The sequence below is a fragment of the Arvicanthis niloticus genome, chromosome 6 (assembly GCF_011762505.2).
Source record: "Arvicanthis niloticus isolate mArvNil1 chromosome 6, mArvNil1.pat.X, whole genome shotgun sequence".
NCBI lineage: Eukaryota > Metazoa > Chordata > Mammalia > Rodentia > Muridae > Arvicanthis > Arvicanthis niloticus.
The window spans coordinates 90247985-90262236 of record NC_047663.1 but is presented as its reverse complement, the minus strand read 5'-3'; the positions used below and the strand labels follow the sequence as shown (position 1 = coordinate 90262236).

At 53.1% G+C, this 14252-nt stretch overlaps 3 protein-coding genes across 9 annotated transcripts in view; 2 read left to right on the top strand and 1 right to left on the bottom strand.

The window, feature by feature from the left end:
- The first annotated feature begins 4099 nt into the window (after positions 1-4099).
- LOC117711500 (tryptase beta-2) lies at positions 4100-5926 on the top strand. Its single transcript, XM_034507209.2, has 6 exons — positions 4100-4269; positions 4483-4543; positions 4685-4850; positions 4971-5236; positions 5380-5543; positions 5618-5926. The coding sequence occupies exons 2-6, from the start codon at positions 4483-4485 to the stop codon at positions 5780-5782; spliced, it is 822 nt and encodes a 273-aa protein (XP_034363100.1). The 5' UTR covers positions 4100-4269; the 3' UTR covers positions 5783-5926.
- Positions 5927-8357: 2431 nt separating this feature from the next.
- Positions 8358-12156, top strand: Tpsg1 (tryptase gamma 1). Of its 2 annotated transcripts, XM_034505663.2 has the most exons (6): positions 8358-8479; positions 9102-9128; positions 10293-10464; positions 11050-11315; positions 11607-11752; positions 11854-12156. In XM_034505663.2, exons 1-6 carry the CDS (start codon positions 8431-8433, stop codon positions 12154-12156), a joined length of 963 nt encoding a protein of 320 aa, XP_034361554.1. In that variant the 5' UTR covers positions 8358-8430. The 2 variants fall into 2 exon arrangements, with proteins under 2 accessions (XP_034361554.1, XP_076793256.1); XM_076937141.1 differs by lacking the exon at positions 10293-10464 and having other exon boundaries at positions 8408-8479.
- A 22-nt stretch (positions 12157-12178) lies between these two features.
- Cacna1h (calcium voltage-gated channel subunit alpha1 H) overlaps positions 12179-14252 on the bottom strand; it is a 59279-nt gene continuing 57205 nt past the window's right edge. For all 6 annotated transcript variants that reach the window (XM_076937138.1, XM_076937136.1, XM_076937137.1 and 3 more), the window contains one exon: positions 12179-14030. In XM_076937138.1, coding sequence (XP_076793253.1) covers positions 12987-14030 — 1044 coding nt within the window. In that variant the 3' untranslated portion in view covers positions 12179-12986. The remainder of the gene's footprint in view (positions 14031-14252) is intronic.

Genomic DNA, 14252 nt, shown 5'->3' with positions numbered 1-14252 from the left:
AATCAGTCACATAGCATAAAAACTTGGCGTTCTCTATGCTAATGATACCTAAATAGGCCTCGAGTGTTCAGCCAATGAGCGAGCTTCCCTTCCTGGACATTCCTTCCCACAAAAGGTAATAATTCCTGATTTACCCAGATTAAGGTGCATGCATTTATATCCACTACCAAATAAAACAGTTTAGACAAGCAAGGACCATCTCCTTCATCAAGGATGACCACAGGGTGGTGGTGGGGAGGAGGCCTTCATTGCAAAGAGCCCTGCCTAAATCTCCCCCAAAAGGCCTTTTCTCTTCAAACTCCTTGGTACTCTTGGCACTCACTTGATCAAACTGGATTCCACTCCAGTCCTGGGCTCAGCTATCCCCTCCCTGCTTGGTGCATAGATACCCTGAGAGGACGAGAGGACCTCCCCCGCCCAACTCGTTTCCAATTCCCAGTGGTACACAGCATTGTCTGGGTACACAGGATGTTGGGCATCACAGTATCCCTCTCAGACTACACTGTTCCTCACTCAGGGAAACCTGGACTGGGGCCCCTATTATGGACTGTGTTCTGCCTCCCCTGAGTGGCTCGCTGGTGGTGCTCAGGCATGCCAGTGGTGGCAGACAGGCAGCCTGACAAGGAACAAAGTGTTTCTTGGATTTACAGAACAATGATAAGGGGTTACTTATAGGAGGGTGGGTAACCCCAAAGCAATTGTACCATCTAACAGTCTCACCTCAACACGGACAAAGATTCCTCCTCCCCCCACTTAACCTCCCATACTCTGTAACACTTGTACCTCCCCAGCCTATGAGATTGTGTATATTTAGGGCATGACTGTATGCCATCTAATGACCCTCGACATCCCTTTCTCCTCCTCCTCCTCCTCCTCCTCCTCCTCCTCCTCCTCCTCCTCCTCCTCCTCCTCTTCCTCCTCCTCCTCCTCCTCCTATTCCTCTTTTTCCTCCTCCTCTTCCTCTTCCTCTTCTTCTTCTTCCTCCCCCTCTTCTTCCTCCCCCTCTTCCTCCTCTTCTTCTTCCTCCTCTTCCTCCTCTTCTTCTTCCTCCTCTTCCTCCTCCTCTTCTTTTTCCTCTTCCTCCTCCTCCTCTTCCTCCTCTTCTTCTTTCTCCTCTTCCTCCTCTTCTTCTTCCTCCTCTTCTTCTTCCTCCTCTTCCTCCTCTTCTTCTTCCTCCTCTTCCTCCTCCTCTTCTTTTTCCTCCTCCTCCTCCTCCTCCTCCTCTTCCTCCCCCTCTTCTTCCTCCTCCTCTTCCTCCTCCTCCTCTTCTTCCTCTTCCCCTTCCTCCTCCTCTTCATCTTCCTCTTCCTCCTCTTCTTCCTCCTCCCCTTCCTCCTCCTCTTCTTCCTTTTGTTTTATTTTTTTGAGACAGGGTTTCTCTGTGTACCCCTGGCTATCCTGGAACTCACAGAGATCCACCTGCCTCTGCCTTTCAAGTGCTGGGATCACCTGTCTGGCCACCACTATCTGGCTTCTCCCCTTTTTTCTATGAAGAAATCAACAGACAGCATCTGTTCTGATGAAGATGATAGTTGTCGTGCTGTAGGAGAGCACTCTACAACACACCCCCATGTGTGCATTTATGCTCACACACCCACACCCCACACCTGTGTTTCCATGGTTACAATGAAACCTGTAAGCTCTTGGTTACATTCTCTCCCAAAGGGTCACTCAGGTTTACTTCCTTTTTATCTCAGGCTGCTGGTCTACACTGCCTCCTTACCCATCCTCCAGGCAAAGAAGAGGGCAAAGGTCATGCACCAGGTTGGCCTAGGTCTTCAGCAGCCCTGATTCTGGCTCAGTCTCTGCGTAGCCCTGCCTTCTCTCTCCATAGGGGAAACTGAGGCTCAGAGTGAGATTATCAGCCAGTCTCATATAGAGGGTCTACCTATCCTGGTTAACTCAGTTTATGCTAAGCTCACTTCTAGGGGTTTCTATCACAGCCCCTGGAGGTACCTACCATAGCCAGGTTCAATGTCACCATCTAAGAGGCAAGTGGCTTAGGGGAGTCCCTATTAGCATTGCACCTGGGCAGCTGGCCCAGAGGCCTGGTCATAGCCTGCTCCCTGGTCTGGGATGCCCTCTGCTGGAGACATCAAGAACTGTGGCATGAGGATCAAACCAGGCTTTGCAGAAGCTTCATGAGGATCAAACCAGGCTTTGCAGAAAGCTTCAGGGTTCTGCAAATGCAGGGATGCCCACATTTAGCAAGACTGCAACATACAAAAGCAGCCTACACTCATATTTCCATAATAATTGGGAAGTAAACTTGGAAGTCAATACCATTTCCTAGCACTAGCTGTAAGGATTATACATCTTCTTGGTTGTGTGGTTTCTTCAAACCATCAATTATTTTCAGTTATGTTTTGAAAGTTCACATTTAAAGATCTGTTCATTTCCAGAACTTTCTTGATGCGGAACTAGATTGTGTCCTCTTACCATATTCTTTCTGGGGCAGAATTTTCTTGTCAGATTCCAGGGTAGCAGAGACCCTGGTAACACATTCTCTCAGAATCTGCCATGCTGAGAAAGCTTTGCTCTTTTGGAAATTTGTTTGGAGCCAGGATTTTTCTGTGTAGTCCAGGTCTCAGCCCTCTTCCAGGATTACATGCATGGACCACCACTTTCACCTTCCTTACTGGTTTGGCTTATCTTGGGTCCGAACCAAGCAGTACTCTTGGGAGTATTAGGATCCACAGCCCCTGATTCAATGGTGCATGCAGGCCCTAATCCCCCTGGGCTCTTAACGGTTGAAGACTTCTGTGTGTTTTTAGGACATCTCTCTGCCGTCTTTGGAGCCCTGCATTCTGTCTTGTCAGCTTTGTTTGAGAATGGTGGGGGAATCTTGTTTGAGAGTGAGCTGCTTTGAGTTGCCCAAGGAGTCCAGATGAGTAAGTCCCTGAAGTGTATAGAGAGCAGAGTAGGGCGGTCCTCAGAGAAACCCAGGAAGTGTCAGTGGGCACCAAGCTGGTGATGGACTCTTGAGGAGGAGACTGTAGATCCCTGACCTACAGGACAGAGGCAGTAGGGTGGATGGGGAGGCAGGACAGTGATCATCCCTGGTCCTGGAGTGGTGTCTTATGAGGAAAGGCTGGTAGCTTCTTTTCAGGTTGCCCCCCTCTGTGTGTGTTGCCCCTTAGCTGATGAAACGCTCTATGAAAGGCTGTTCATTAGATGTCTGATAAGCAGTCTCCCCCCCCCCATCAGGAGACCTGGGCAGATATGGCCTGGAGGTCACACTGTATGATTTATCTGTAGAGCTTCGCCTGATAGGTCAGCAGGGCCCATCGTACCAGGACACTTGGTGCCGATCTCCGCCAAAATCAGCTGATTGCTACTTTGACAAGGGGCCTCATGTGATCCTCTCCAGTGGAAAGCTGAGCCCAACTCGGAGGACTCGGAGGACGTAAGATGAACCGTTACCCGTTTTGCCTCTTTGCTCCTTTTGGGGTGGCTCACAGACACCATAATCTCCTGTCCTGTCTCATTCTTGGGAAATGTGTCAGTGTGTCAACATGTCATGCTAGGGTGACAGTGAGCCAGGAGTCTTTTTGAGACCTCCCCTATATCCCTGAGACAGGATTCCCCATCTCAACAGTTGGAAGGAGCACCAGCTCAGTGATGGGGAGTACTCACCTGAGACGTATTCTCAGTATGCAGTGCTCTGTCCATGGAGCCAGAGCAGAGTAGCATCCCGAACAGAGTAACGGCGTGATCTCGGGGCCACATCTGTCCAGGTCTCCTGATGTGGAGGGCTGCTTATTGGACATCTGATAAGCTGAGCCTTTGAGTGGGCATTTCACCAGCTGAGGGGCAAGACACAGAGAGGGGGCAAATCTGAGAAGAGGCTACCAGCCTCCCCTCAGAAGATACCTTCGTAGGGAGAGCTGAGGATGACCACTGTCCTGCCTCCCGTCCACCCTCTGCCTGACTCTCCTGTCTTAGACCCAGAGCAGTTGGATCTCTGAACTCTGCCTTCCATAAATAAATATCAAGACTCCATGCAGTGTGTGTGTGTGTGTGTGTGTGTGTGTGTGTGTGTGTGTGTGTGTCTGGTCCTCTGGTTGTGCACTCAGCCTTGTGACCCATGAGCATGAGAAGGACATCTGGGTGGTGGGGCCATATGTTACACGAAGCTCTTTGATCTAAATCATCATTTCCTTTGTGTTGGATTGGTGGGTACTGTGCCCTCCTCTCATGCACTCTGGTCTGGAAAAATAAAAAGGCAGAGGACAGCAGGCCAAGGAGAGAGGAGCAGAGACAGCCAAGGTAAAGTCCTTTCCCAGAGTCCCTGGTGTCTGTCTGTCACTCTGAAGCGGAGTAGGCAAGCTTGTGACTTTAGTAACCTGGTGCATCAAGACTCCTGGGAACCTGCCCTCCATCTTGTGGGGCCCTGGTTTCATTCTGGACTTGATATTCTGCCAACCCCAGTCCAGCCCTGTCTCCCAGCTAGACTCAGACTGTGCTCCTCACTGCTTCCAGATGCTGAAGCTGCTGCTGCTGGCACTGTCCCTCCTGGCTAGTCTGGTGTATGCGGCCCCTCGTGAGTTGTCTTGAGCTCTCCCCGCCTCTCTCCCTGACCTTCACAGGCCACAGGAATGGGGGAGTTTGGAGGCTCCCAAAGATAGCTCCAATTCAGGAGGGGCAAGGCAGGGCACTGAGGTTCTTTCTTGTCTTTCTCCAGGCCCAGCCAAGGAGCGAGCGGGCATCGTGGGAGGCCATGAGGCTCCTGAGAGTAAGTGGCCCTGGCAGGTCAGTCTGAGATTTAAATCCAACTTCTGGATGCATTTCTGCGGCGGCTCCCTCATCCACCCACAGTGGGTGCTCACTGCAGCACACTGTGTGGGACCGTGAGTCTCCCTGGGACTGGCATGGTGGGATGGGGTCAAGATTATTCCTACTGTCCCCAGTGTTCCTGAGGATGTTCCCATCCAGGCTGGAGCCTTCTAAGCAGGACTGTACTCTTCTAGGCACATCAAGAGCCCAGAGCTCTTCCGAGTGCAGCTTCGTGAACAGTATCTATACTACGGGGACCAGCTACTGCCTGTGAACCGGATTGTTGTGCACCCCCACTATTACACAGCCGTGGGTGGGGCAGACATTGCCCTACTGGAGCTTGAGGACCCTGTGAATGTCTCCACCCATATCCACCCCATATCCCTGCCCCCTGCCTTGGAGACCTTCCCTGCAGGGACATCGTGCTGGGTGACAGGCTGGGGTGACATTGATAATGACGGTATGCGGCAAGGATAGATACCAGTTAGGCAGGGTCTAAGTTTCATCCAACTCCAACATTGGAGGGTGGGCAGGGATTCCAATGGCTGGCCAGAGATGGTTACTAATGAACTTCCTCAAAAGGCTGCACTTCTCTCACCCCAGAGCCTCTCCCGCCACCTTATCCGTTGAAGCAAGTGAAGGTCCCCATTGTGGAAAATGGGCTGTGTGATCGGAAGTACCACACTGGCCTCTACACAGGAGATGATTTTCCCATTGTCCATGATGGCATGCTGTGTGCTGGAAATACCAGGAAAGACTCCTGCCAGGTATGTCTTGAGTCCCCCCCTGCACCCCACCCCATCTGGTCTCCATATGGTATACTGACCCTTGTCTTCCTCAGGGTGACTCAGGGGGTCCGCTGGTCTGCAAAGTGAAGGGTACCTGGCTGCAAGCAGGAGTGGTCAGCTGGGGTGAGGGGTGCGCACAGCCCAACAAGCCTGGCATCTACACTCGGGTGACTTATTACTTGGACTGGATCCACCGCTATATCCCCGAGCATTCCTGAAACCCATCCAGGGTCAGAGAAGAACCAGGTCCCACTGTCTTTAACTCAATGCTTCCTGCCTAGGTGGAACCCTTGCCTTCCTTGTCCTCCGTTGCCCCTGTCTTCTGGGTGTCTCTCTGAGCCCCCACCCTGTTCCACCTTGAGTCCCTGGCCACTCCTGTGTCCTCTGCCTCCCGCCACACATAGCTATACTGTGTGGCTCCCTCTCTTCTGTGGCTCATTAAAGTACGCGAAAACTTTTCTCCAAGAGTTCAAGGTCATCCTCATCTGTGTATTGAGTTTGAGGCCAGTCTGGGATATGTGAGGCACCATCCCAAGACCATGAAGATCAAAAATAAGTTCCTGCAGTGGCACATCTGGCTGCTGCAGTGGACTTTGCCTCAGATATTCTCATTTGAGCCTCTTGGCCCTTGGGTGTCCATGGCTCTTCCTGTACACACACAGGCCTATATATGGAACTTTCTGCTTAAGGGAGCTGTTGGCCCATGAATGGACATTGGGGTGCCCATTCCCTGTTTGCTGGACTGTCACCTATGTTCCATAATCATACTGCAGCAATGCTGCCTCCTTGTCCCCTGTCTTCTTTCAGCCATTCTGGGTTGGAGTTAACATCTGATGAGGGTGACATCTGCATTTTACAGTTACTGCTGAGTGCTGATCTTTCCCTTTCTTGGATAGAGCCCTCATCCTTGATGGGAAATTAGGTCAGTTGTCTCACCCAGTGCTAGGTGTCATCTCTCTGTGTGTGTGTCTGTGTGTCTCTCTGTGTGTGTGTGTATCACACTCTTAAGTGCTGAACCATCTCTTGAGTTCCTTAGTTTTCTTTTTAATGTCAAACATAACAGACCCATCCATCACAAAAATAAAAGGGAAAGGAATTCAGTCCCCGCTCCCTCCAGCCCATCCATCTCACTATCAGGGTCACTGTGGCTACTGATGGTGGGAGATGCTCTGATAAGGGTATTCAGCCATCCTTTAGTGAAGATGGGTAGGGAGGAGGATGGGAGGATGCAGAGTGGGGGAAGGACTAGGAGCCCCAGTGAGAAGCTCAGCTCAGCTCAGCCCAGCCCAGCCCAGCTGTCAAGTGACAGATAAAAGCAGTCATTGGTTTCATCTCTGCATGGACTATAGGGGCCAGGCTCAGGTGAGAGCTTTCAGTGGGCAACACCCAAACCCACTGTCTCAGCCAGAGGCCAGTACCCAGGCGAGCAGGCTACTTTGGTAGATGTAGCCCTAAGCTTTGGCTCTCCTTGGGGGTCTGAGTTACAGGAGACTCTGGCAGTGCCCCCCTCTTTGGTGTGTGTGTGTGTGTGTGTGTGTGTGTGTGTGTGTGTGTGTGTGATGTTTCCAGGGCCGGGTTGCCCTTGTCCTTGCTTTTCTGTCAGGTGTAAATGAGAATCCACTCCTGCCACGCATTGATGCAGTTTTAGTCTGGGTAGCTAACCTGGCATGAGAGTGTTGAGGGCTCTGCAGGGGAGCCAGGTAACAGGGTGTATGTAGGCGTGCGCACACATGGGTGTGCATGCGTGAGTGCGTGCATGTGTGTGTATGTGTATGTGTGTGCATGCAATTGGGTCTGCTAATACCAAAAGTAGAAGGAGGTGGAACAGATAAGGTCCTGAAGTTCTCTTCTATGGGGACCCAGAGAGAGTTCAGAAAGTCAAGACTCCGGTTAGGGGGTGTCTGATTCCATAAAAACCCCAGTGACATCAGGCTCTTGGGTTGATTGGGATGATATGTAAGAACACATGGACCCCTTCCCTCCACTGCCTGCCATACGTTGGGATGAATTGGCAGGCAGGTCCCATGTTCCCAACAGTCTCCTCTCAGGTGTACAGCTACCTAAGGGAGGCCAGTCACAGGGTGGGTTGATAGTGTATTTGTCTGTCACTAAGTCAAACATTTCACATGTACCCTTGTGCTGGGGGCAGGTGGTCAGGAAGTAGGCAAAAATTACCCTGTTTTGTCACATCCTGAAGAAGCAATGAGCAACTCTCTACTGAGAGTTTCCCCTCATCTAAGAGGGGATTCTTGACCTTGAAAGTGTCAGTGGGACCCTTCAATCCTGGGTCTGCGATTTGGAGCTGAGAAAAGTTCCTGGCTCTGGCCACACCCATGGCCAGCAGATGGGTATGCTCCAGACGGGCCAGAAGCCCTATGCAGGCAGCCAGATCTGACTGTATCTGAGGTAGAGTTAGGAGACTCAGGGCTAGATGTGAGAACAGGGACACAGAGGACTGTATGTCCTCAAAGAGGGCTGGTCCTCCTATGGGAGCCTTGGAGGCTGAGCATCTGGAGACTGGGAGATGCATACGTTGTAGGAACAGAGGCTGTGGTGCCTCCTCTCTACACATGGAGAAGAGAAGCTTGGGCTGTGGTGTGGACAGCTAGTTCCCATTCTGTCCCTGCTATATTCTGTGTCACCATACTTGCTCCTTGCTGCCAAGGCTGGGTGTAGCCTTCATGTGAGACAAGTGAAGTTGAACAGCCCCTCCCTGTGATGTGTAACAGGATCAGGAGAGGAGTCTGTATCCTCCTCCCTCCTGCCCTGCAGCAGGTGTGAGGCCAACCCTACCCAACCCCATACTGGCAGGCTGAGGGCTGGCCAGGGGGACAGGGTGGTCCTGCCTCTGCTTTGGGAAGACACCATGGCTCTGGGCCCCTACTGTGGCTTCCTACTGCTTCTGACTGTTCCTGGTGAGTGATCTGGCTTGGGGTCGGTGTGGCACTGTATTTACATCCTCCCTTGGGGTGGGAGTGGGCCTGCTTCCTCTCTGGACAGTTTCCTGCATTTACCTTATTTTCCACTCTGGTCTGGAGCTCTGAGAATTCTGGGAGCCAGGTAAGACGGATCTGGGTACCTTGAAGTTTGGGCTTCAGTGAGCAAAAGCCAAGTACTTCATGGTGGGCCCCTGCTTTGTTTGGGCTCCTCAGCTGGGTATCTTGGCCATTATTGTTGGAGACAAAGGCTTGGGTGTATGTGTGGGGACACCTACAGGACCAGATCCTGGTAGAAGCCACCTCAAGGAGGACCTAGAGGTTGTGAGGGGCTGAGACTGGCCCAACACTCACTGCCATCCAGCTGTTGTTTATGGCTAGTCCCACCCTACCCTAGGATGGGGAGGGAGGGCAGCTGGCCAGGCCACGCCCACCCAGCTGGGCCCCACCTACCTAGCTAGATCCTAGCTTTAGCTGCTCAGGATGAGAACATCTTCCTTAGGGGTACCTTGGGACCTTGCAGGGGGGTAGTGCCTAGGCCCACAGGACCAGAGTCAATCCCATGGACAGCTCCCCTAATCCTTCTGTCTCCATCCTTCAGGTATCGCCCACAAAACTCTACAGTCAGGTAGGTCTCCAACAGATATTTCAGGATTAGAGACCAGTCCTGGCAGGCAGACCCTAGAGGGGCAGTGCCTATGGTGGGAGAGAGTGACCTAGCCCAGGGAGGCTATGCACTTACTTGCCACAGGCATCTTTGCTATCGTGGCTGATGGGGCACAGGCCAGCTTCACCTGGGAAGCTGCACCTCTGCCCCGTTTGTATCTTCGAGAGTTACTTTCAACTCTCCTGTGCAGCCTGCTGGTCCTCATGGTTCGTCCTTTCTTCTGCTGATGTTGGCCTTGAGAAAAAGACTCAGGCATCTCATTAGACCTCCTCAGGACTTACCTGGTGTTTTGGGTGGGAGGGATATGTGATCTTTTCCATTTCTTTTTATCAGTGTGGCCCCAATTTCCAGCTTCATTCTGCTGTACAGATGAAGAGGGAAGCCCTCCCCTGTGGGTGATCTCTAGATTTTCATGAGAAAAAAAAGTTGAGGTGAAATTTACATCAGATTTACCCACAATACAGTGTAGCATTTGGTGACATTTAACACATTTCCAGTGTTTTATGATATCACATCTATCTAGTTCCAAACATCCTTCCAAAAAGGAAACCCCATTCTCACTAGGAGGGCATCCCTCCACCCCCAGCCTCCTGGGCCTTCCTAGCTCCCATCACCTCAGCCCTTCCTCATGCTTTTAATTCCAGGAAGCAAGCCGCTTGCCCAGCTCCACTGAGCTATCTAAGGGGCCTGCTGTGTCCTTTGGGGCAGTGTTCAGATGCCAAGATCCATGAACTTACTGCTTCTAGAGCAACCTGTGGGTCATGACCCCTTGCAGGATGTCAAACCCTTTGACAAGGGTCCCCTAACATCATTTGCATATCAGATATTTATATTATGATTCATAATAGCAAAGATACAGTTATGAAGTAGCAACATAAATAATTTTATAATTGGGGGTTGCCACAACACAAGGAACTGTATTAAAGGGTCCCAGCGTTAGGAAGGTTGAAAACTACTGTTTTAGGGCTTACACCCACTATGCTTCTGGAGAGAGGCCAACAGATGGGGAGCAGAGACATTTGTAGATTCCCCAAGATGAGAGTCATGGAGGGCTCCTAGAGAAAGGGCATTGAGCAGAATGCCAGTCTCTGGATTCCCTAGCCAACAGTGCCTCATCTGGATCAGGGTGTGGCCAGCCCCAGGTTTCACACGCAGGAAGTCGAATCGTGGGAGGGCATGCTGCCTCAGCTGGCACGTGGCCATGGCAGGCTAGCCTCCGTCTGCAGAAGGTGCATGTGTGCGGAGGGTCCCTGCTCAGTCCAGAATGGGTGCTCACAGCAGCTCACTGCTTCTCTGGGTGAGTTACCTCATGAAGCCTGACTGCCTGGGTTTATGGGCAGACAAACAGACAAACAGGACAGCAAACAGGACCTTGCTTAGCCCATGACTCACCCGAGTCCAAGGTTCCCTCTTCAATAGAGAAAACTACATTAAGGTCCACCCACCTGAAGTGGCAGTGTGCAGCCCCGGTGGGGGTGGGGCCCGTGCTCTCACATCTGCCATGGGAGGAGAATGCAACCTCCATTGGGCATGAGTGTGATGCTGGCCGCTCATCTAGCTTGTATCAGGAAGTATCCTAAACCTAGTTAGCCCAAAGCCCTTCCATTAGTCTTCCGCATTTCTGAAACTGCCTTTCCTGATTTTAGAAGGGTTTCTTGTCCCCAGGGTGCCAGACACCTTCCAGCCAGAGGTGGCAGGATTGCAGACTGCTGTCCTTGGGCCCTTAAGTGTGAGGCACTGCTAGGTTCAGGCTTCATGCACACAGGGCTGTTTCTGTGCCTAGTACTGAGGACAGATGGGACATTGGCAGGGGTGGGCAGTGAGTCCTGTTAGTGGTGGTCATTGTTGGAGGGGGACACTCACATCTCTCCCTGCCTTCCAGGTCTGTGAACTCATCTGATTACCAGGTGCACTTGGGAGAGCTGAGGATCACACTGTCTCCCCATTTCTCCACTGTAAAGCGGATCATCATGTACTCTAGCTCCCCAGGACCACCAGGGTCCAGTGGGGACATTGCCCTGGTGCAGCTGGCTAGCCCGGTGGCCCTTTCCAGCCAGGTCCAGCCTGTGTGCCTCCCAGAAGCCTCAGCTGACTTCTACCCTGGGATGCAGTGCTGGGTGACAGGCTGGGGCTATACACGGGAGGGAGGTAAGGAGTCCCTTCTGAAATCCTCCCCCATGGGGATAAGGGAAGGTAAGGGGGCTATCTGGGGAGGAGCAAGAGCCACTGGTGCCACCACTTGCCCCTAGTGGCCACACCTGTCCCTCCTAAAGGCCAACCACATATTGGCCTCCACCAAGATCCATGTCTGACCCAGACTGGTGGTGACAAAGCAAGCATGGTAGAGGTTAATCACAAGGGATGTGCCTGCCCTGTGTTCACTCTCAGCAGTATAAGGCTGCTCACTCAACTTCCTCCTTGAACCTTCCTTTTTCTCAGAGCCTCTGAAGCCCCCATACAACCTTCAGGAGGCCAAAGTCTCTGTGGTGGATGTAGAGACCTGCAGCCAGGCTTACAACAGCCCCAATGGCAGCCTCATTCTGCCAGACATGCTATGTGCCCAGGGTCCTGGGGATGCCTGCCAGGTAAGCTGGCTGGGAACACGGAGGAATGGTATACCATGAAGTATGGTGAGAACCACCAAGTCCTTAGAATCCCATCCTTGTTCTGACCTTTTGTCCTGCAGGATGACTCTGGAGGGCCACTAGTCTGCCAGGTGGCTGGGACCTGGCAGCAGGCCGGCGTTGTCAGCTGGGGTGAGGGCTGTGGCCGTCCTGACCGCCCTGGAGTCTATGCTCGGGTTACTGCCTATGTAAACTGGATCCACCACCACGTCCCGGAAGCAGGCGGCTCAGGAATGCCAGGGCCTTCCTGGGCTCCCCTCCTGGCTGGCCTCTTCTTGCCAAGCCTCTTCCTGCTGCTGGTCTCTGGAGTCCTGGTGGCCAAGCACTGGCTGGGCTCTCCCTCCCACCCAGCCTCAGAGCTCTGACAGAGGTGTCGCAACCCAAGTGTCTTTCTTAAATAAGTTAGTGTTTATTCAGCTTTGCTTTGCCCCTCCCCTCCCCTTAGCTTTGACTTAGGAAGCCAAGTTTTCTGCATCGGATTATTGCAACATTTAACCTGAATTTGTAGAACGGATGACATAAAGCAAATGGGTGTCAAATGAATGCTAAGCCCAACAGCCTGGGATGGAGGGGAAGCCCCACTCAGTTGGGACTGTGACCTCTTATTGCATGGGCCAGTATTCCTTGGTGATGTGGCCCTTCCCAGGGTCATTGCAAAGTTTCTAGACCATCTAAGAGGATGAAATGGGGGAGGGGTGCTGTGAGAGGGAAGGGTGCTGAGTGTGGACAGGAATAAGACTGTGAACGAAGGTGATACTGGGTGTGGTGGCTGTGGGACCCAATGTCTGCCCACCAGGGCACAAGGGGCTCAAGCGTGTACTCCCTATCGGAAACCTGTGTGTCACACGGGTGGAGCTGTGGTGTCTTCCTGCCCATGAGGAATTTCTGGTCCTCCCCAGGACACAGCCTCTCCTGCTGAGACTGATGACCTGGTCCTGGTACAACTTCTGGTGGTGGCTAAAACTCAGGAAAACCCAAACCTGAATCACCACGAGGGATGCTCGTGGGGCCCGAGGCTGCTCCTGTGTCATGGTGCAGAGACGGAATGTCTGCTGCCTCTCCCGGGACTGTATCTCCCAGTCCCTCTGCCTTAGTGGGGCCTAAGCCAGGGTCCACTCATGGCCCTGACTGGGGCTACCACCCTGCAGGGAGCCAACAACCTCAATGCCAAAGCCCTGTGGACACACAGCCCAATCTACACAGGCTCATCTCCACTGTCATCTGGGGCAGGAGTGGCTGGGGGAGACCCTGGTTTCTTCAAGGGGGTCTGGGGCACAGTGAGGTACAGTCCTTGCTCCTTCTCTGGGGGGTCACCAGAGGGCGTACAAAGTTCAGTTTCTAGTATTAGAGGCACTATAGCCCCCAAAGAGGAAACTCTGGGTTCTGGAGTCACACTTTGGTCACTGTCCAAAAAAGAGTCTCCACCAGGTCCACCCATGTCCAGAGGCTCAAAGGCAAAGTTGGGGACAGTCAGATGCTCTGCCCGGCAAGAGGCTTGACCCCAGCGCTCGCCCTTGGCTACAGGGTCACCTCCAGTGCCTGGGCCCTCTGAAGACTCTAGGCAGTCCCTGTGGAGGGCAGCCTCACAGGACGGGGTTCGGCGCCTCAGGGTAGTGTTGCCTCCTTCAGTTGCAGGGGGCCGGGTAGAGCCCTCCTCCTCAGTCGGAGGTTCAATGGAGATGCAGGGAGGACTCATCTTCTTCTTCCTTCGCGCCCCAAGAGCCGGCTCGAGCTCTGCAGCCCGGCCCCTCGCTTCTCCAGACTCTAGGTGGCTGTCTCCATTATCCAGTTCCACCGAGGACCACCGCTGTCCATCTGGCCGACCTGGTTTGTCCAGGAAGCTCTGAGCATCTACACTGCAGAACCTGCGTGGGTCCCGCCCACTGCCCACTGTGCCTTTCGTAGGAGAGGCTGTTGGGGAGGCCTCTGGGCTATGGGGCTCTGTAGCCGGCCAGGGGTGGGCTGAGCTGGTGATGTGGCTGACCTCCTCGTCTGCTGGGTCTGCTGCTTCAGCATCGTCCCCTCCCAGGGTGGGAGGGTGGCTGGAGATGCAGCGCTGCCCAAAAGTGTGCTTGCGGGTACGGACACTGGCAGGTCGTGGGGAGCACGGAGGGGACCGCAGAGCACCCATTGATGCCTGGCTCATGGAAATATTCTCAGCAGGTTCTGTGTGGTCTGAGATGCTGTCTTCCCCAGTGTCATCAACCTGCCCTTCCAGGGACTCGGAGTGCATGGCCTCCTGAAATGGCACAGGGATCCAAGTCAAAGGCCCTGTCTAGCACCCACAGGCAGGCTCCTGCTTTCCCATCTGGGCCCTGGGAGGGTCAGGGTTGCCAATACTCCAGGGTGGCTCGGGACTAGGTGGGACTGGGAGCTGTTGATGTGAACACCCCAGACTTTGACCCACTGACCTATGAGACATCAGAGGATGAATCTGCTACATTACAGGCAAACACTACAG